The 21,576-nt window shown below is 44.2% G+C and overlaps 1 protein-coding gene across 8 annotated transcripts in view; it reads left to right on the top strand.

The window, feature by feature from the left end:
• Positions 1 to 21,576, top strand: part of ZBTB48 (zinc finger and BTB domain containing 48) — a 203,415-nt gene that overhangs the window by 125,020 nt on the left and 56,819 nt on the right. For all 8 annotated transcript variants that reach the window (XM_069240235.1, XM_069240234.1, XM_069240230.1 and 5 more), the window contains exon 7: positions 18,150 to 18,304. In XM_069240235.1, coding sequence (XP_069096336.1) covers positions 18,150 to 18,304 — 155 coding nt within the window. The remainder of the gene's footprint in view (positions 1 to 18,149; positions 18,305 to 21,576) is intronic.

Genomic DNA, 21,576 nt, shown 5'->3' with positions numbered 1-21,576 from the left:
ATGCAGTCACCCCCATACATACTGGGATGACACAGAATGATGCTGATGCATGGGACTTACATGATGCACCAGTATCTGATTACAGTCCGGATTGTTATCCAACAAAGCCGTCACCACCAGAAGACAGTACTGCAAATACGCAGGTACTATCCAGGGCAGCTACGTTCCACAACGTAGCAATGCACACAGAGCCAGTGGAGGATGATTTCCTTTAACACTCTGGCATCCACCTACGCTTCCTATCAGAGTCTGCCGATGCTCCCGGGCATGCTCAAGCACGTGCAACAAATCTTCCAGGAGCCTGTAAAGGGAAGAGCTATCACGCCTAGAGTTGAGAAAAAGTACAAACCTCCCCCAACAGATCCTGTGTTCATAACACAACAACTCACACCGGACTCAGTGGTTGTAGGGACGGCAAGGAAAAGAGCAAACTCTCAATCGTCAGGAGACGCTCCACCACCTGACAAAGAGAGTAGAAAATTTGACGCAGCGGACAAGCGAGTGGCAGCACAAGCAGCCAATCAATGGCAAATAGCTAATTCACAAGCCCTACTTGCACGCTACAACAGGGCACACTGGGACGAGATGCAAGACATCATACAGCACTTGCCCAAAGAACACCAAAAACGTGCCCAGCAAGTAGTGGAAGAAGGACAGGCCATATCTAATAACCAGATAAGGTCCGCAATAGACACGGCAGCACGGACTGTCAACACGGCTGTGACCATTTGCAGACATGCATGACTGAGAAGTTCTGGATTCAAGCCAGAGATTCAACAAGCGGTGTTAAATATGCAGTTTAATCAACAACAGTTGTTTGGGCCGGAAGTCGACACATCCATTGAGAAAATGAAAAAATACATGACACGGCCAAAGCCATGGGCGCGTTCTATTCCCCACAAGTCAGAGGCACCTTTAGAAAACCACAATTCAGAGGAGGTTTTCGGCAACAAACATATGAGCCTTCCACCTCTCAAACCAGACCCACCTATCAGGCACAATACCAAAGGGGAGGGTTTTGTGGTTCCTATAGAGGACAATTCCCAAGAGGAAGGGGAAAATTCCAAACAACCAAGCCAGACCAAGCAGTGACTTCAATGTCACAACACCCCAACACTTGACACCAGTGGGGGGGAGGCTAACGACATACTACCAAAACTGGACACACATTACCACAGACGCATGAGTCCTATCAATTATCCAACATGGTTATTGCATAGAATTCACAAGATTCCCGCCAGATGTGCCACCCAAAACGCACAGACTGTCCCAACAATGCTTAGACCTATTACAAATAGAGGTCCAAGCACTACTACAAAAACAAGCGATAGAGCTCATACCCAATCATCAAAAAGGAACAGGAGTCTACTCACTATATTTCCTGATTCCAAAAAAGGACAAAACGTTAAGACCTATCTTAGATCTCAGAACACTGAATCTCTTCATCAAATCAGACCACTTCCACATGGTAACACTTCAAGACATAGTTCCCTTATTAAGAAAGGAGGAATACATGACAACATTGGATTTCAAGGATGCGTATTTCCACATACCCATCCATCCTTCTCACTGAAAATACTAAAGGTTTGTGATGAACGGCATACACTATCAATTCATTGTGATACCGTTCGGAATAACAACAGCCCCAAGGGTATTCACAAAATGCCTAGCAGTAGTAGCCGCTCACATAAGGAGACAGCACATGCAGGTATTCCCATATTTAGACGACTGGCTAATAAAAAAACAACACTCAACAACAGTGTCTTCTTCACACGCAATACGTCATAGAAACTCTACACAAACTAGGGTTCTCAATAAATGACCAGAAATCACATCTGCAACCATCCCAAGTACAACAGTACTTGGGAGCAACACTGAACACACAAAGGGCAATTGCCATTCCAAGTCCACAAAGAGTCCAATTGTTCCAAAATGTAAGATCAAGCATACAACCAAACCAACACTACACAGTAAGGTTTGTAATGAAACTTCTAGGCATGATGTCCTCATGCTTAGCCATTGTCCTAAATGCAAGATTACACATGCGGCCCTTACAACAGTGCCTAGCAAAACAATGGACACAAGCACAGGGTCAACTTCAAGATCTAGTGTTGATAGACCGCCAAAAACACTCCTCGCTTCAATGGTGGAACCCTATAAATTTAAACAAAGGGCAGCCATTCCAAGACCAAGTTCCTCAAGCTGTTATCACAACAGATGCTTCCATGGTGGGGTGGGGAGCACACCTCAACAATCACAGCATACAGGGTCAATGGGACAATCAACAAAAAAAACTTCGCATAAATCGTTTGGAACTGCTTGCGGTTTTTCTAGCATTAAAAGCTTTTCAACCACCACTAATAGTCCACAAACACATTCTTGTCAAGACAGACAACATGACAACAATGTACTACCTCAACAAACAAGGGGGGGAAACACTTGTCACAACTGAGTCTCTTAGCACAAAAGATTTGGCATTGGGCAATTCACAACCAGATTCGCCTAAAAGCACAATATATACCAGGCATTCAGAATCAGTTAGCCGACAATCTCAGTCGAGATCACCAGCAAATTCATGAATGGGAAATACATCCCCAGATCCTACAGGATCACTTCCACCGCTGGGGAACACCAAACATAGACCTATTCGCAACAAAAGAAAACGCGAAATTCCAAAACTTCGCTTCCAGGTACCCGCACCCTCAGTCCAAGGGCAATGCACTATGGATCAGTTGGTCAGGGATATTTGCTTACGCTTTTCCCCCTCTCCCACTCATTCCTTATCTGGTCAACAAACTAAGTCAAAACAAAATCAAACTAATACTCATAGCACCAACCTGGGCTCGCCAACCGTGGTACACAACAGTGTTGGACTTATCAGTAGTACCCCACATCAAACTACCAAACAGACCAGATCTGTTAACCCAACACAAACGGATCAGACACCCGAATCCAGCATCGCTCAATCTAGCAATCTGGCTCCTGAAGTCTTAGAATTTGGACATTTAAATCTTACACAAGAGTGTATGGAGGTCATTAAACAAGCCAGAAAACCTACAACAAGACATTGTTATGCAAACAAATGGAAGAGATTCGTTTGCTACTGCCACACTAATCAAATTCAACCACTACATGCCTCCACAAAGGTCATTGTAAGCTATTTATTACACTTACAAAAGTCTAATCTAGAATTTTCTTCCATTAAGATCCATCTCACTGCAATATCTGCCTATCTGCAGATTACACATACAACATCCATTTTTAGAATCCCAGTCATTAAAGCATTTATGGAGGGACTAAAAAGAATCATACCCCAAAGGACACCACCAGTACCTTCGTGGAACCTTAATATTGTATTAACACGACTCATGGGCCCACCATTTGAACCCATGCATTCTTGTCAAATTCAATATCTGACTTGGAAAGTAGCTTTTCTAATAGCTATCACATCACTTAGAAGAGTGAGTGAAATACAAGCATTTACTATTCAAGAACTCTTTATACAAATACATTAACGTAAGGTGGTTCTCCGTACAAATCCAAAGTTCTTGCCAAAAGTCATATCACCATTCCATCTAAACCAAACTGTGGAACTCCCAGTCTTCTTTCCCAACCAGACTCAGTAGCTGAAAGGGCCTTGCATACATTAGACATAAAAAGAGCACTAATGCATTACATTGACAGAACGAAACAATTTCGCAAAACAATTGTTTGTAGCTTTCCAAAAACCTCATGCAGGTAACCCTATGTCCAAACAAGGCATTGCCAGATGGATAGTTAAATGTATTCAAACTTGCTACATTAAAGCAAAAAGAGAATTACCTATTACACCAAGAGCACATTCCACCAGAAAGAAAGGCGCCACAATGGCTTTTCTTGGGAATATACCAATGACAGAAATTTGTAAGGCAGCCACCTGGTCTACGCCTCATACATTTACTAAACATTACTGTGTAGACGTGTTAGCAACACAACAAGCCACAGTACGACAGGTTGTATTAAGAACATTATTTCAGACAACTTCAACTCCTACAGGCTAAACCACCGCTTTTTGGGGAGATAACTGCTTAGTAGTCTTCGCACAGCATGTGTATCTGCAGCTACACATGCCACCGAACTGAAAATGTCGCTTACCCAGTGTACATCTGTTCGTGGCATGAGACGCTGCAGATTCACATGCGCCCTCCCACCTTCCCGGTAGACTGTAGACGTTTTTAGTTGCATAAGAATAGTAAATATGTAAATAAATATTATTTTAATAGACATTAGATACATACATTACTACTCCATTGCATGGGCACGTCTAGTATACTCACAACTCCTACCTCACCCTCTGCGGGGAAAACAATCTAAGATAGAGTTGACGCCCATGCGCAATGGAGCCAAAAGGGAGGAGTCACTCTGTCCCGTGACTCGAAAAGACTTCTTCAAAGAAAAACAACTTGTAACACTCCGAGCCCAACACTAGATGGCAGGATAATGCACAGCATGTGAATCTGCAGCGTCTCATGCCACGAACAGATGTACACTGGGTAAGTGACATTTTCCATATATATATATATATATATATATCTCCAAAAACACAATATATAAAAATCAAAGTCTGGCACTCCTTACAAAAATATGATGGTCTTCATTTATTCAAAAAAATTTCATGAAGCAGAAACATAGGGCCCTTGGCCCTTCTTACAATACATGTCTAACAAAGTGAATATAAAAATGGGTGACTCATAGGTCAAAATTTCCACTAGTTATGTCAAGGCCTGAATTTTGTTGTGATTGCCTGTGTCCCCCGCCCTATATGCCATGGTTGTCCTCCCTAATGCCTAGAATTATCTTGAGTATGGTAGCACCAGCATTTTGTACAGGTGTCCCATGTGCCAAGATTAAGCTCCAATATGTCAGAGCCAGCATTTTACTACTGGCGTCCCATAGGCAACAAATTACCTCTAGTGTGCCAGCACCAGCATTTTGCCATGGGTGCCTAATCCTATATGCCAAGAATGACCTTCAATATGCCAGTGCCTGCATTTTGCCATAGTTCCCCTTGTACCAATAATTATGCCCAGTAAGTCAGCACCAGTATTTTGCCACAAGTGTCTCATATGCTCCAAGAGTTACAGTTTATGTGCCTGCATTTTTGCCTGTGTACATCATATACCAAGAATTACCTCCTTCATTCTTCTTCATTCCCACTCACTCAGCCACTCTAGCTCACACTTACTTGCACTCACTTTTATTCACTTTTATTCCAACTTAGTCTCACTTTTTCCCACTCCCTCTGACTCACTCAATCTCACTTAATTATAATATCACTCACAGACACACACAACATTTCACAGGGTTTTATTTTATCTACTTACCTTCAACTACCTGACCTGTTGTGCATGAGCTGATAGTACTGGGTAGACACTCAGGGTAGGTACACACCTTCTTCCATCCTCAAGAACTGAAGTACATTGTTGGAGTCTGCACAGTGATACATTGGCTAAAGCTGTTAGTTTCTTGCCTTTTCAACTCACATTCTCCCACCTGGTCATAAGGCAGGGTGCGGTGAGAGAGGCTCTTGCCAACCCCTCTCTCCTGTGATGAGATGGGAAAGGAGAGCTAACTGCATGACTGATGGTAGCCCTTGGCACAGTAGACATTACAACAGAAGCACCCAGGTCTACTGGTACAGTGCCACTACAGCATGCCCCTCATGGGAGGACTTGAAGCCTGGCAATATCCAGAGGCCAACACTAGGATTATGCTAGTCCTGATCAATCTCTCTGATGGTTGTTGCAGGTGCCTCCATGTGCCTTTGTTAGCCATAAAACTTATTTACTGCCTGGCAGCAAGGGTGGACATATTTTTTATTATACTAGTGAATAATAGGTTATTATTCATTATCGGCATTATTAAACAAGCATTTTCAATATAAAGGGTCTCGCATTTGCTCGAGTTAGAGCTATTAGCATTGTAAACTCCTAACCGGACTTTTCTTGCCACACAAATTAAAAGGAAAAAAAAATGCAGTGCGATCGCACTATGTAAAATGCAGTGCGATTGTGCTGAAATTGAAAACGGAAAAAACGATTGTGCTATGTAAAACCCCAGCGCGATCGCGCTGTGTTGAAAATAAACAGATAAAGTAGTCCGGAAACCATGCTGAAAACATTGAGCCTCATATGTTTTCAGTAGTTTACCGGTGCTGTGTAGGTGGGCTAAACACTGGAAAAGGCATGACGTATGCATGCCTCTCACAAATGAAAGCAAGCGGACTTTAAAAGGCAAGCACACGAACCAATGTAAGTGACTGACGTGACATGGGCATAGTTGGAAGCCCAGAGAGAGATTACTTCAGGGGATGAAGCGCTTTGCGCTCGCCCCTAAAAAGGGGGCAAAAACAAGGGCAATCGCCACTGAAAATTACAGATTTTGTTCTATGAAACCACTCTGCAGTGAATCATTAAGAGGACGAATTTCAGTGCTGCTTTATCTCTTTTTTTTCATTGTAGGGATCCTGGCCTAAACCCTTGTGCCCCTTGGCTTTGTACTAGATTTCTGATTGATGTTATAATCAGGGTTGAGGATCAGGGTTGATTGGGAGCGGGATTCTTACAACCCTGTACAAGGTGTTAAGACTGGAATAAGTATTCAGTTTTTACAGCTTGACCAATAATACAGACCCTACAAGCTTTAAAGTGCTTACTGTACCACACATTTCTCCCAAAATTTGCCTCCTGATACTAGCCAAGCAATGTTTTGTAAAAGGTCACGCTCCTCAAATGTGGGCCACTTTTTTGGATCCGTCCGGGGCTATTTTGGGTCTCAATCCGACCCTGCTTCTATGCCCTCCCTGTGTTGTCAGCTTCTTGCACGAGCCCCTACCGCACGCCCTCTGTTGTCAGCTTGCTGCATGAGCTTTTACCGCACTTCCTCTGTTGTTGACTTGCTGCATGAGCCGCTACCGAAAGTTCTCTGTTGTTGGCTTGCTGCACGAGCCCCTTTGCCATGCCACCCATCCATGGTTGGAAGTGTGCTTTCCCACCCCTACCGCCCGCTCTGCGCTGTCAGCTTGCTGCTTCAACCACCGACCCACCCCCTACTGTCTGGCTGCAGGCCCCTCGCCCACCCATCCTCCACTGTCGGCCCCTCCCGCTTACCCATTGCTCAGTGTTATCTCCCACCCACCCACTGCTCAATGTCAGTATCTCCCACCCACCCATTGCTCAATGTCATTATCTCCCACCCACCTTCCACTGCCGGCTTACAGCACCCCACCCCACCCACAGTCAGCTTGCAGCCACTCTGCCCACTCTCTGCTGTCAGCTTGCAGCCCCTCCCTCCCACCCACCCTGCCTTGTCAGCTTGCTGCCCACAATGTCAACTGGTTTCTCAGCCCCTTCATTGACGGCTTGCCTCCTCAGCCCCATCCACATGCAGTTCATTGTCATGCCTCCTCAAGCGCTCCACTTGCCCTTTGTTAGCTTACTGCCCCAACCCTTCAAACCCTCCTTACGTTGTCAGCTTGTTTCCCCAGCACCTCCCTCCCTGCCACCGTGTGCCCCCTGGGCCCATTCATTCATCCCTCTGTGCGCCTCCCAGGCCTTTTCATATGGTCTGCCTGCCCGGTCGGTCCCAACCACCGCTTGTCTCCCTCCCCAGCCCCACAGGGCCGAATCTCCATATGCCTCCTTTGCCGCCCATCCTTTAGCTGCCACCCTGGCTCCTGCCGCCCACCGTTTGTTTGCCACCATCCCTTGTCAGCTTGCTTCCCCACTGTCTCTTCACTTGCCTTCTGCCCTACTGCGTCGTTCTCATCTACCCTTCCCCCTTACATGTTACCTCCTTCCCCACCCCACCTTCTATTTGTTTTTTATTTCCTTTTTTTTTTTTTTTTATTGGAAAAAAAGCACATTAACTTTGTTTGCGACTCAGTACTCTTTAAAAAAATAATTATAAGCATGCTGCAAAGCAGGCACTTTTATGTCCAAAATGGCATAATATCATGCCCAAAGCCAATATACTACATCTGATTAAACTAATATTACTATCAATAAAGTGAACTCTGATTCGTTAGAACATAGGCCTCTAAAAGGTACATTTTCATTAGTTGAGGACCTCATTAGAAGAGCTATTTCACGTAGAGCAAAAGAATTGTTGTGGTACTTTTTATGATTTATAAACCGGCAAAAATACTGGTTGCCATATTTATTACTGCTTGAAGACTGCAACCACTCCTCTCGCCTGGCAAGGAATAATAATTATGGCCACTCTACAACAAGGATCCATACAGTGCACCCTCTAATTATCATCCGTTTACACTTGCCACCTTGGACAAGATTTTCGCAAAAGTAAATTGAAATCAGCTGACCATTTTAGTAGAGGAAGCCGATCTGATTCCTTTCCATCGAAGTGTTACTATGATTAATAGCACAAAAATATTCTAGCCAAGGCTTTCAGACACAAAATTTAAATAAAATTGATTCGGTTTAATTTTATAACTGTGTACATTCCATGCAATAAAGGGATTAGTCGCATTCATTATGAGACCAATTGAGAAACGCGAGTGATTACGAAATGGTGCTCTGATTTTTTTTTTTTTTTTTTTTTTTTTTTTTTTTACCGTTCATGAAAATCTAATACAGATATTTTAAAAAACAATAGCACCAACTGCTTGGAAGTTTAAAATTGGGCAAGGACATTAGAGTCAGTCTTAAACTGGATGTGCTTGCCTGCCCTGGTGTGGAGCTACATTTCTGTCCAGTATAAACTCAGCTGCACATAATTTAAGTCTACTCCCTGAACATGCGTAATCCAAGAATTCTCTCTGTGCAGGAAATCCTTAGGAAGGGCAGTTTGAAGCTGGTTGTTAGGTAGGCCTCCAGGCCTGTAATGTAAATATCAAAATGCTGTGTCCAGTACGGCAAAATATTGCTCAGCATATCTGCTGATTCGTTCCAGGTTTTGAAGGAGACTAAAAAAGATCTGCTGTGATGGCTGCTCAGCTGCAGTTGTATTGGAAGTAGGCCCCTCTCCTTGCCTGACCGAGCGCTAGCGTGGCATATGCATCCTTGTAAGGCTGAGGAGGTCATCTTAGAGAAGCATAGAACCAAATCTACATCATCTGGTTGGTTTTGCTGGCCATTCGCTTGGCACTGAAAACCTTCATGCCGTCCATCAAAGGACGCTGGGCATCTTTGAGCAGTAATAAGTACCACAGCTAGTTCTTTTTGTCACAGTCTAGCACACAGTGTAAACATTTTGTGTGCTGGAGTTTCTAAAAAGGTTCTCTATCAGAGATGCATTCGGCTAGAGTGGAGCACAAGAATCCTGTACATCTTTCAGCCGCTGACTCTTCTGCCCTGAATTTGAAAAAAAGATCAGGAAAGACCAGGACCCAGTCATCGTAGTGGCTCCATATTGGGCGATGAGAGTGTGGTACCCAGAACTTCTGGGAATGAGCCATCTCTCCTCTGATCAGGGTACCGCTTCTGGAGGATCTTCTGTCTCAGTAGCAGGGCAGGGTCCTGCGCAGTCTATACCTCAATGCGTTGGTTTTGAGTTCGGCAGATAAAATCAAATCAGGGTTTATAAAGCGTAACTACTCACCCATAAGGGTCCCAAGGCACTAGGGGGGGATTTGTCCCCTGAGCTTCAGTTGAAGAACTAGGTTTTAAGACCTTCCTGAATTGAGGTAGCGATGGTGACTGCCTGAGGTGCAGGGGCAGGGTGTTCCAGCTCTTTGCTGCGAGGTAGGTGAAGCATCTTTCACCAGCTGAGATCTTCTGTATGCAGTTGATTGTGTTCGATCGCCCCTTCCGAAGTTGGGGATGTCGTCCTTGCTGCCATTTGTTCTTCTTCAAACTCAATCTGTGCCAGGCGCTGGGACTAGTTCATAACCTTGGGTGGTACCTATAATATGGACCCATTACCGGCCAAACTGTCAGATGTTATGATATTTGTTTTGTCTCTGGCCCAACAAGGACTAGCGTTGGACATAATGAAAGGTTATGCAGAGCGAATATTTGCTGGGTTCACGTACTGTACGCTATTCTGCCATACAGTGGTTGGGACTGGAATTCTCCAAAGTAGCAGTCACTCCACTCTACGCCACTCTGACATGCCACTCCACTCTACAACACGCTGCTCTACAACATGCCACACCACTCTACACTACTCCACTCTACGCCCCTTCATTCTACGACCCTCTACAACACGCCACTCCACTTTACGTCATGCAACCTCTCCATCACTCCACGCAACATCACTCCACTCTACTCTACAAGACGCCAATCCACTCTGCACCACTCCACGATACGACACTCTACTCTGCCACTCCACAACACTCTACTCTACTCTGTATCATTCAACAACACTCTACTCCACTCTGTACCACTCTACGTCACTCCACTCTACCCAACTACCTCTGTGCCACTCAAGGCAACTTCAGTTCACTCCACTCCACTGTATGCCACTCCACTCTGTGACCCTTTACTCCTCACTTCACTACTCTGATACTCCACTCTTGTGCCAGTGTAAACAGTGTACGATGCTCCACTCTATGCAACTCCCTCTATACCACCGCACTTTATTCTGACTCACTACTCTGAGCTGCTCTGCCACGCCAAAACACTCTACTCCACTCTCCGCCATTTCACTCTACAACACTGTATGACTCTCCTCTCTGCGGCACTCCATACCACTCAGTTACACTCTACTCTATACCACCTACTGTGCCACTTCATGCCACTTTACTCCACTCTATGCCAGTCACTATACTCCACAGCACTTTACACCACTTCACTTAACACTCTATGCCACTCCACAACACTATCCACTCTACGTCCCTTCACTCTGTGCCCCTCCATGCTACAACACTGCTCCCTCCACGATACTCTACCACTCAACTCCATTCTACGCTGACACTCTGCTCCCCTACACCACTCCACGCACTCTGCCACTGAATGCCACTCCACTCTATGAAACTCAATGGCTTTCGAATCTACAACACCATACTTTACTCCACTGTACAACACCCTACTCCTCTGCGGTGCTCTTCCACTCTACTCCCTCCATGACACAATACACCAATGCCACTACCCGACTCTGCACTCTACTCTGACACTGTACTCCACTCTATGCTTCTCCACTGTATGACACTCTACGCTCATCCACTTCACTTTAACCCTCCACGCCACTACTCTCCTCTAAACCACTACTTTCCTCAATGCCACTCCACTCTACACCACCCTGCCTCACTCCATTCTAAGTTATGCAATAAATGCAAACCGTACACATTTATCATCTATTTAAATTCTGTTTTTCTTTTCACAATAGAATCTTGAAAAAGATAATCTAAATATAAACTTTGCATGTGCTCCAAGTGATGGCGCAGTGCAAGTGCAAAGAAGTGAAAAAAAGTGGGCCACGCAGCATATTGCACACATATATATACACACCATATATAGTCAAGGGATCACCCAAATAGGGCAAAGAAGTTTTAAAATTATCAGATAGTCCCACTATTCAGATTTCACTAGTCCATCATTCCATGAACCGGATGTAGCCCTTATTAGTCAACGTTTCAACCCCTTACAAGAAATCACACGGGGTCTTCATCAGGGGAACAGTGAATTGGTAGCACCCTACAAGACCGTCATTTGTAAAGGGGTTAAAGAATGGAAAAAGTATATTACGAAGAAATTGGTAACAAGTACCTATCTAAGGTGTGGTGACCCGTCAAAATGTAACGATTGTGTAACATATGTTCATAATATCTAGACTGCCAACCCTAATGAACTTGTAAAGCAAGTAAGACCTACTTATTGAAGACACTGAGTAATAGATACAAATAAATTGACATGCACATCTGGATGTTAAAATACATAAGGATTATTCAAACATGTATACTCAAGCGTATGGGATTAGGCAAGCATATTCATAGTGTACTAGCACCATTCATCTTGTGTATATAGACCATCATAGTTAGATTGGGTGCGCTCCCTCCATCTGCATTCCAGTGCTAGAAGTCTTTTACTAAGGTTATCGCTACTTGGGTCCTTTTGAAGTATCTCCACTACTTGCCTCTTGATGTCTTCAGTGGCATGACCTTGCTGTAAGAAATGCTTCACCGGAGGTGCTCCAGCGGTTTCACAGTGAATCCTGCTCTGATGCTATAGTATACTTGTTTTGACCTTCTGTATTGTTTTTCCCAATATAAATCTTCCAGGAGAGTACCGCATGGCATTTATAATGTTGCCAAAGTTTGTTCGTAAATGAACCCAATTCAAGTTTGATCATTTTTAAGTTCAGACATTCTCTTTTCAGGACAATATTTCCACACTAAGCAGTTCCCACATTTGAAATGCCCTGTGACAGCTATTGTGATCGTAGTGTTGGGGTAACTGGGATTGGTATACAAGCGCCCACTACCTTATCTCGAATATTTTGGCCTCCCTGGAAGGAACACATAGGGAATTCATCATGTTTAATGATTCCCTGATCGTGTACCAATGTTTCAATATTTCGGATGGCATTACTATCTGTATGGATTGGAATCAGAAAAATCACTTTTTTTTTATTACTAAATCGAATTCTGGGAATCAGCAGATATTCTCTTTTGGTGTCCCATGCTCTCTTTCTCACGTGTTTGAGGAGTCTACTTACATAGCCTCTCTTGCCTAAAAGTGTGATCAATGTATCAGATTCTTTGAAGTAATCTTCTTTTTTGTACTACAATACCTGCATTATCTGACAAATTGTCCATAGGGCACATTTTCCGTAAGTACCCTTGGGTGATGACTTGTGTACCAAAGTAAGGAGTTATTTTCTGGTGTTCTAAAACGTGTGTTGTATAGCTTGCCTTCTTCAGCCTTAATTGTTATATCCAGAAATGAGATACATTGTTGGTCATAGTACATGATGAACTGGATATCAGAGGAACAAGATTTGATCCAGTTATAAAACTGGTTAAGGGATGTTCTCTACATCTCAATTTAAAAAATCATTGTTGAAGAAACGCCAATGGGAAATGTTGTGTCTAAAAGGGTTGATCACACCTATAAACAAGTAGGTCTGCTCATAGTTATCCATATACAGATCTGCTCATTCCGGAGCAAACCCAGTCCCCATAGCTATACTATTATTCTGGTTGTAGTGTGAATCCCTACATTTGAAAAAAATGGTTAGAGCAGTTTCAGTCAGTTTTACTATGAATGCAGTGAGGACCAAGTGAAGATGTGTCCTAGTATCCAGATCCTTAGTAGTAAGTTCTAGTGCTTCATGTTGGAGGATGTTGGTATACGAGGCCTGGATATCCATAGTTCCCAATAATTGATTTCACTCTTTGAAGTTGTGGCCCTCAATCTGCTGGATCAAGCCCATGCTGTCGCTTACATAGGATTTAGTTAAAGGCACAAAAGGCTTAAAAAATAAATCAACATATTGCCATTTAAGTTAGTTCTAATAATGAAACCCCTACCCGATACAGTTGGACGTCCTGGTGGTGTAGAAAGATTTTTGTGTATCTTGGGGAGGGTATATATCATAGGCATTCTCGGATACTTGGTATTAAGGAAATTGTACTCAAGTTTAAATAGAAAAATGTCCTCCAGGACCTTTTGTATTATCCATTTGACCTCTGGTGTTGAATCACTCCTCAGTTTGGTGTAGAGCTCCTCTATCGTGAGTAGCCTCAAGATCTCTTCACAGTCTTGAAAAACACAACGACAGTATGACCTTGGTGGCATTCTGCATTAGAGAGCTCTTTGAATGCTGCTCAGGTTCCAAGCGCCATACCTACAGCTCCCACAGTGTGAAGCAGCATCAAAGTTTTATGCTTTTTTCTACTCCCTCACTTCTAGCGCTGGCAGTGCGACATAGTTGGAGATGGACTACTTTGCTCGGTGTGCTTGCCCTTGGCCAATGAAGGCTTAGATGTAAAGAGACAAAATGTTATTGCAACAGCTGTCCTGTCACCTGATCACAATTATGATTGACACTTTCAACAAAGTAATGACTGAAGTGGGCAGACTCATTGCTCCTCTCTATGTATGTTGTCCTTGGGACAAACTCAAAAGGTGAATGACGCTTCCAGCAAGGAATGGCGAAAGAGGACTACCACAAATTTCCTGTATAGGAATATTCAGTATGTCTTGTGTATTATTTAAGAAGGCTCAAACCTTCAGCCAGCTTCCCTTGAAAAAAGGTAAGGCATGATTTTGTAATGTATGCCAGGCATGTGAATTCAGAATGTATTAATGCCACAAAACAATCGTGTTAATTACTTGCACCATTAGTTTTCTAGCTTCATAAGTCGTAAAATTGCATGTGATCTGCCCGTCCAGTCCAAGAGGTTACATGTACTGAGAATAGGTTAAGGCTCATAAGAATAATATGTAAAGGTTACTGACATGCGAGGCAATGTAAAGGACAAGTCGAGGTCATAGGGAAGTCGCAATACAGATATGCTAATGGTGAACCCTACCTCCTTTTTATCTTTTAGCAAAACAAGTCCGATTTTCACTCTCAACCACTATATGGCAGAGCTACAAACGGAATCTCGGCCTACTATTATTAAGCCTCAGACCTATTATTGCACACGCACAACTAGTTTCTTCACCAACTAGGGTTGCCATCTGCCCGGTTTTCTATCGGCACCACCGATATTTTAGTATCCTGGCCAGAACAAAAATAAGCAAAATCACCTAAAGCCTGAATTTTTTGCGCCTATCGGTACGTAGTTCAAACAGCAAATATAAATGGAAACCACGTTTAAATGTGCTCTAGAACGGCACTAATGATCCATGGCTAATAAAGTAAATACAGAGAGAAAAAGCATGTTAAAAATGTGTACGTTCGATTTTACTTGTAGTCCTATTTAGTATAGCGTCCGGCCCTTTTCTCACTCTTAAAACTACAACAAATTCCGGGTATTTTTCTTTTGGAAAGGTTAGTTAAGATGTACTGCCGCCTGAAGTTCTGAGAGGCAGTAGAGTTTCCCACAGTTTTGCTTCTTCTGTAACAAACCCTGCTCTTCTACCTGTATTCATTTGGAGTCTTTGCATAGGGCATGTGGTTTTCAGACGGCTGAGAGTTCTAACAAGAGGCTCTTAGCTTCTAGCTTCTGCCATTCATTTGACCTAAGAATCTTCAGGAACAGTGTAATAGAAGAAATAAATACTGAGCTGGACACATTGTATGGCAAACCGAAAACACTCTGTTGAATTATTTTTATGAGCCTTATATTTGATTAATCGTGTGTTTAGTTCCGGTATTCGGAGGGGCACACTTGTATTTATGGTGTAAACCTATGTATTGTTTGCTTCATGTTGTTTTTGTACGTAGGAAAGCGTAGACTGGAAGCTCTGCACTATTTGTATCTTATTCTAAGTGTAGACGGACGCACAGTCCTTCACGAACACATACACAACTGTTCATGTATCTTATTAAATTTGAGATTGTTGTATACCAAAAAGGAGACACGGGCCTATTTCAGTTATTAGCATCACCTTCAATCCTGTTTGTTCATTATTCATCACAGCAACATAAACACCTGAAGCTTTTTTGTCTTTTTTTTTTCTGAGGAAAGCTGCATTGATAAAGTAACAAGCATTGGTAAATGCTTTAGGTTCCACCTGTTGGATTAATTATGTTAAGAGGTGTGGGAGCAGTGTGAGCGTAGGGAGAATGGTGTGAGTGCTCTCTGTGCAAGGTGAGTGGTGTATGCATGAAGGCTGATGAGTGCAAGAGTGCAGGGTGAAAGTGCCTCAATGTCGTCTGATTGATGTCACAAAAGGCTTAAAAAATAAATCAACATATTGGCATTTAAGTTCTAATAACGAAACAGATACAGTTGGACGTCCTGGTGGTGTAGAAAGATTTTTGTGTATCTTGGGGAGGGTATATATATCATAGGCATTCTCGGATACTTGGTATTAAGGAAATTGTACTCAAGTTTAAATAGAAAAATGTCCTCCAGGACCTTTTGTGTCATGTTTTGTATTATCCATTTGACCTCTGGTGTTGAATCACTCCTCAATTACCTGTACAAGGTAAGAGGTCTGCGAGTATAGGGTGAGCAGCGTGTTAATAGTATAAGTGCAGGATGAGCGGGTTGAGTGCGGGGTGAGAGTTATGTCAGTGGTGTGCAAGTGCAGAGTCTGCACTGTATCAGTGATGGATGAGCAGTATCTGACTGCCAGCGCAATGTCACGGTGACTGTGCAGAGTGAATGGAGGGTGAGCGTTGTCTGAGAGTGTTGTAGAGAGAAGTCAGCAGTGCAACCCAAAAACGATCCAGTATATAAACCTCTCATGAACGTATAATCAAAACGTGGACAATCACTTAACGTTACTGAATTACAAAGGTACAAAGTGAGACAAAGCCTTGCTGTGTCCTAATATGAAGCTGGCATGATTACCACTTGCAGTAAGCTTGATGTGCTAATATTGTGATTAGATATTAAAATGGAGGGTCAGAATGTGAGGCAAAGAAATGCTCCTTAATAAAAGCGGACTGGTATGTTAGCAGCTCGTAAAGTACATGATACGCTGATATTGGCAATTGAGTGGAAATACAAATTTACACGACTAATTGTTAAACAGAAACATATGAATGTCTGAAAACCGCACTGACAGGCTAATATCGTGAATGGAGATTAAAGCACAGGGCCATAAAGAGAGGTAAAGATAGGCTCCTTAATAAAAGCGGACCAGTATGTTAGCTGCTCGTAAAGTTCGTGATACACTAGTGTCTTAAACAAAGGCGATACAAAACTTAATGCAGCTGAAGGTTAAACATTCTAATGAATATCTGAAAACCACACTGACACAATTAAAAGTATGTTGTAAGTATAAGGAGACCTTAGGGTATAGGACCTACCAGCATGATAACTAGCAGGCGGTGTTAGGCTGAAAGGGTGTACCAACATCACCCTCGCAATCGCTGCATTTTTAATTTCCTGGTATTGGGTCACATGAGGGTCTGTGGAGCTTGACTGCTTGTTCCATCCAAAAACAAGACGACTGACAGAAATTTTGGGCATTACATAAACAATGGTTAAATGAGCACAAAAGTGCATTTAAAAAAAAGTAATGGCTCAACAGCTGCTGGCCTCACCAATGCAGAACTAGAAAAAAGCATGCAATGAGGTGGGGCAGAGATAGTGGAGAGCTTGGTGAGAGAGTGGCGGTGGTGGGAATAGCAGGGAAGAGGCTGGAGACATGACTAAAACCATTTTGCTGGCACATGCGCACTAACGCATGTACTTTGAGAAAACTGCATGCCCGACGTCTGTGTCAGTGAGCAACAAGTGTGACGTCAGGCAGGCAAATAAGTTCTAAAGAAAACATGGATGGCAATTGCTTTTTGCAATTATCGTCAAAATAGCTTTTAAACCTGGAATGAAGGTGCTCCTCTGCCCATTACCAGGAGCCACCCGTGACCTGCTCATGGATTTTATCTTCTTACGTCACTGGACAGACAAGAACGTGCAGTGCACGACAAGCAAGTGTGCGTGGGGGCGGGTGAAAGCAAGGACGTTGGGGAAGGTGTCCTGATTGAAAATAATTATGCAGAAGGAAAGAGGGCAGACCGAAAAACACCCTCTGTGCCTGTGAATGCGCCGGTCTGTAAGCAATCCAATACCTTAGTTAGCGTTCCCACACACAAAGAAGTTCCACAAAGCAGCGGTACTTGGGTCTCGGAACACTGATAGGAGAAACACACGAGAGAAGCAATAGGAAACAGTATGCTTCAGCCAATAGAAACGGAGGAAAAGTAAGTGACAAGCACAGGAACAAATGAAAAGCAATGGGGCGGCTGTAAGCCCCTTTTAAGATTTATATTGAATACAATAGATTTCACGAGCACAGCGCAAGTGCTGTGCAGGGGAATCCTAAAATGCAAACCTACAGACTTTGTCAATGCATTTTTGCCATTTACTGCTGCACTAGTGTTGATTCAAACATTAGAATAGTCAAACTTTAGGAACTGTTCCAAATAATAAACAATTTACTTATTTAAAATAAAATCATAAGATTATATCTGTGATGAGATAGGAAATATTTTAAGATAATAAGTCAATAGGATATTTTGGGCTGTACTCTTATCTGACTATGTTTTTTCCACATGGCTTCTAAATTTCAAAATCTGTTTTGCAGTGTTCTACATGCAGCAAATGTTTTCTTACTCGGACAGAGCTGCGTTTGCATGAGGCCTTTAAGCACCGTGGGGAGAAACTGTTTGTTTGCGAGGAATGTGCACACAGGGCATCCAGCAGGAATGGTTTACAGATGCATGTAAAGTCCAAGCACAGGTTTGTTGCAGCTCTTATTTCCATAATTGCTGTTAAGCTCAGTATGCACAGAATTGGATACAGACTGGTCCAGTTATATAGTAGACCACGGTTTTAGCTGTATGTATGTCTTGGTTTTTAAGTTCATTGCTGTACAAACAATCTTGCTTCTTTATGTAAGACGGTGTTTGAGTATGACTGTGAAGGAACCCACATACTGTTTAAACCATGGGAGTGTTGCAGGTACAAATTATTTTAGTTAGTAATAGCTTGTAATGGGATACTTCCTATTTTTCTTTCAAACAGCACATCTATGTTCTGGGTTTCATTGCAGAGTAAGTGTATACCAGAATAGGAAGAATAGTACCACAAGCTTAAAAAGGGTAGGAGGAGGGGAAAGACATCCCAGATGGTCAATTGGGATGCACACAGCTCACACATTTGTTTCCCCAGCTTCCACGTTTTCAAATTAACTTAGCATTAGGCTACTTGTTTCAGAGCAACATACTGGTATGCTTTTCAGAGAGACTTCCTTAGCTTTCCATGTGGACTCTTAGGTGACTCTAAAGGCATGAAATATCTGTCTTCTGTAACAACCTGCTTAGCATATGCCTGCATACCAGGTGGTGCTTGTTAACCAAGTTTCTAAAGACCTAAAAAGCCACAGTGAGTAATGTCCTCCTTGGCTTTATTTGTGCTTGGGTTCTGGTGGGTGAAATATATATATATATATATTTTTATAATAGAAGATGGCTGCGAGGAAGGAAGCACCTCCCGAGGGACGGGATCACAATTAGTGAAAATCCTGGGATTTTCCTCAGGCATCCTAGGAAAAACCGCTGCACCGACAAGAAAACAAACGAAACTAAACGCCCATCAGGGACATCCATTGCAACTATAAGAACTCCGAAAGAAATACTCAGAAATATTCTTTCAAGCTCCTCCTTCACCAAATCGACAGGGAGCAGAGCCTGCCTACACCGAAAACAGTTGGCTCCAACAACAGGAGAACCCTCCGGACTTACCCGAGTCCTTCTCAAGTCTTCAGCCGCCTGCCTGCTGCCCAGCCGTGATTTGGACTCCTGGATCCGGAACCCCGTTTGCGAGGTGAAAGCCTCCACACCCTCACCTCCCTCCGGGCTGGAGGGTTGCAGTGCTCGCTGGAATCCAGCGGCTACCTTCCTCCTGTCACCGGCTTCCTGGCCGCTCAGGGAGCCCTCTCTTTCACGTGTTCTCCGCTGGGGGCTGCTCTCGCCCCCTCCTCCCCCAACGAGCAGAGTGCAGACTCATTTTGGCCTTACCCTTTCCCGCCACACTTTGTTCTTCGAAGGTCTTCCAGACCGCCTTCGGGATGCGCGCCCTCCTTTGCGCTCCTTCACCGGAGGACACCCTCCCCTAAAGGGCATCCTCCCGTCCCAAACTCGCGATGGAGTGGCTGGAGGGCAGTCAATTTTGTCCTGCCCCACCCCGCCCCACTCGCAGACTCCACGACACTATCAAGGAGCGAGCACGCTCTCCTCCGCGCCCTAACATTGGACAACGCCCTCCCGCAGGGGACCAAGTCGATAAGCGTGCCCTCCTCTGCGTGCCCTCACCGGAGGACACCGTCCCCTTGGAGGGTATCCTCCCGCCCTAACTCGCGACGGAGTGACTGGAGGGCAGTCATTTCCGTCCTGCCTCTGCCCACCACTCGCAGTCTGCAAAACGCTTTCAAGGAGGGCATCCTCCTCAGTGCTCCATCACCGGAGGACGCCCTCCCGCATGGGTCTAATCCAACACTCACCCTCCCACCCCCAAAGCTCGTCGACCTGCTCGTGCGGCACTGGCCTGCGAAGATTCAGCGAGGATCTCGGGTGTGTCTACGCTATGCTCAAACTGAATGCTACTTCGGCTCTAAAGGGCCACTTCCACGGTCGAGACTGACTGTGTCTCCACACAAGTAGGCCCTCGTCCAGCCCCCGGGCCACCCCAGTGCTACGTATCAACAGGGGCCGAACACACCTCTCTCCTCCCCCCCCCCCCCCCCCCACCTAGCAGTCTCCCTGACCATACGCCTTTATGTTATTCCTCCTGAGGGAAAATAGACCCTCAAGCATCTGCCCCTCCCGGGTTGAAACCTACTTGCACGCAATTCTCTGCCACCCCCCTCTCCCCCTGGGGGCCACCATTTTGGTCCCCTCTATGATCCCATGCTGGCCCCGATTTTGAACCTAAAGTGAGCACTGACACTAAAGTAAGACTAACAATAAATCGCCAACTGGCAATCAACACAAACGTAGGACCACCCAATCCTAAACTAGTAGCAACACCAAGGTAGGACTAACATAACCAGGAGAACCCCTCTGCCCCCTTGATCACTAAAAACTAACAGAGGACTATCCTACCCCAACAACACCTTCATCCTGACCCTATAATCAACAGTATAGCAGGACCAATCTCTGACCGAGCATCACCCCAACCATAAAAGAAAGGAAAGGTAAAAAGAAGAAAGACACATTTTTTGTTTTTTTGTTTTTTGGAGCTCCTTACATCCTATTGGGGCATCCACTAACCTGGTCCCTCACATTCCTTTCTCCTCTCCCCCCCACCTCCTAATTCAGCCTCCATGGCTCTCAGATAGACACTACAAACGCATCCAATCTCCAACCTGCCCTACCAATAACGCCCACCCCCAACTATAAAAACCTAAGATGTTGATCTCAGCAGAACCCGCTAATTCACCCATTTCCACCTTTCTGTAACCCTGTGGGCCCAACTCTTTCTCCATATCCCCCCCCCCCCCCCCCAACAACCTCTCCCCCACTGCGGTTAAAAACTTTAAGCACAAACTGATCAGGCAACACCCTGAGTTGCTAATTGCTGACACCTACTACAATGCCCATAAAGGTCCTAAAAGGACTGATCTTATCTTCTTCACTAAACGCCCAGCTAGATAGAACACTTTCCTTACCAGCTACCTTCTCACCTCCAAATCCACCAACGTCCCATATGGCTGCCAACTCACAATCTCCAGTTCGCCCACATTCCAGGGGAATGCCATTATCTCCATCTTCAGAAACGGAACCATCATGATAAAAATTAATTACACTAACCTCTGAGCTTTCGAATCCATATTTCACACACTAAAATCAGTCATCTTACAACCTCAATCCCCCCAACACACAACCCCCCCCCCCAAAATCCCGAACCTCATAGAATTACACTCTACCCCCACTGCCAACCCCCCCTCCAACACAACCCTCAGCACCCCCACCTCTTCAAAGAACACTCTCTACAACCTGAGCGGCTCACTC

This window comes from Pleurodeles waltl, chromosome 6 (genome assembly GCF_031143425.1).
Source record: "Pleurodeles waltl isolate 20211129_DDA chromosome 6, aPleWal1.hap1.20221129, whole genome shotgun sequence".
Lineage (NCBI taxonomy): Eukaryota > Metazoa > Chordata > Amphibia > Caudata > Salamandridae > Pleurodeles > Pleurodeles waltl.
Note: the sequence above shows the minus strand (reverse complement) of the source record. Positions and strands in the feature narration are given on the sequence as shown.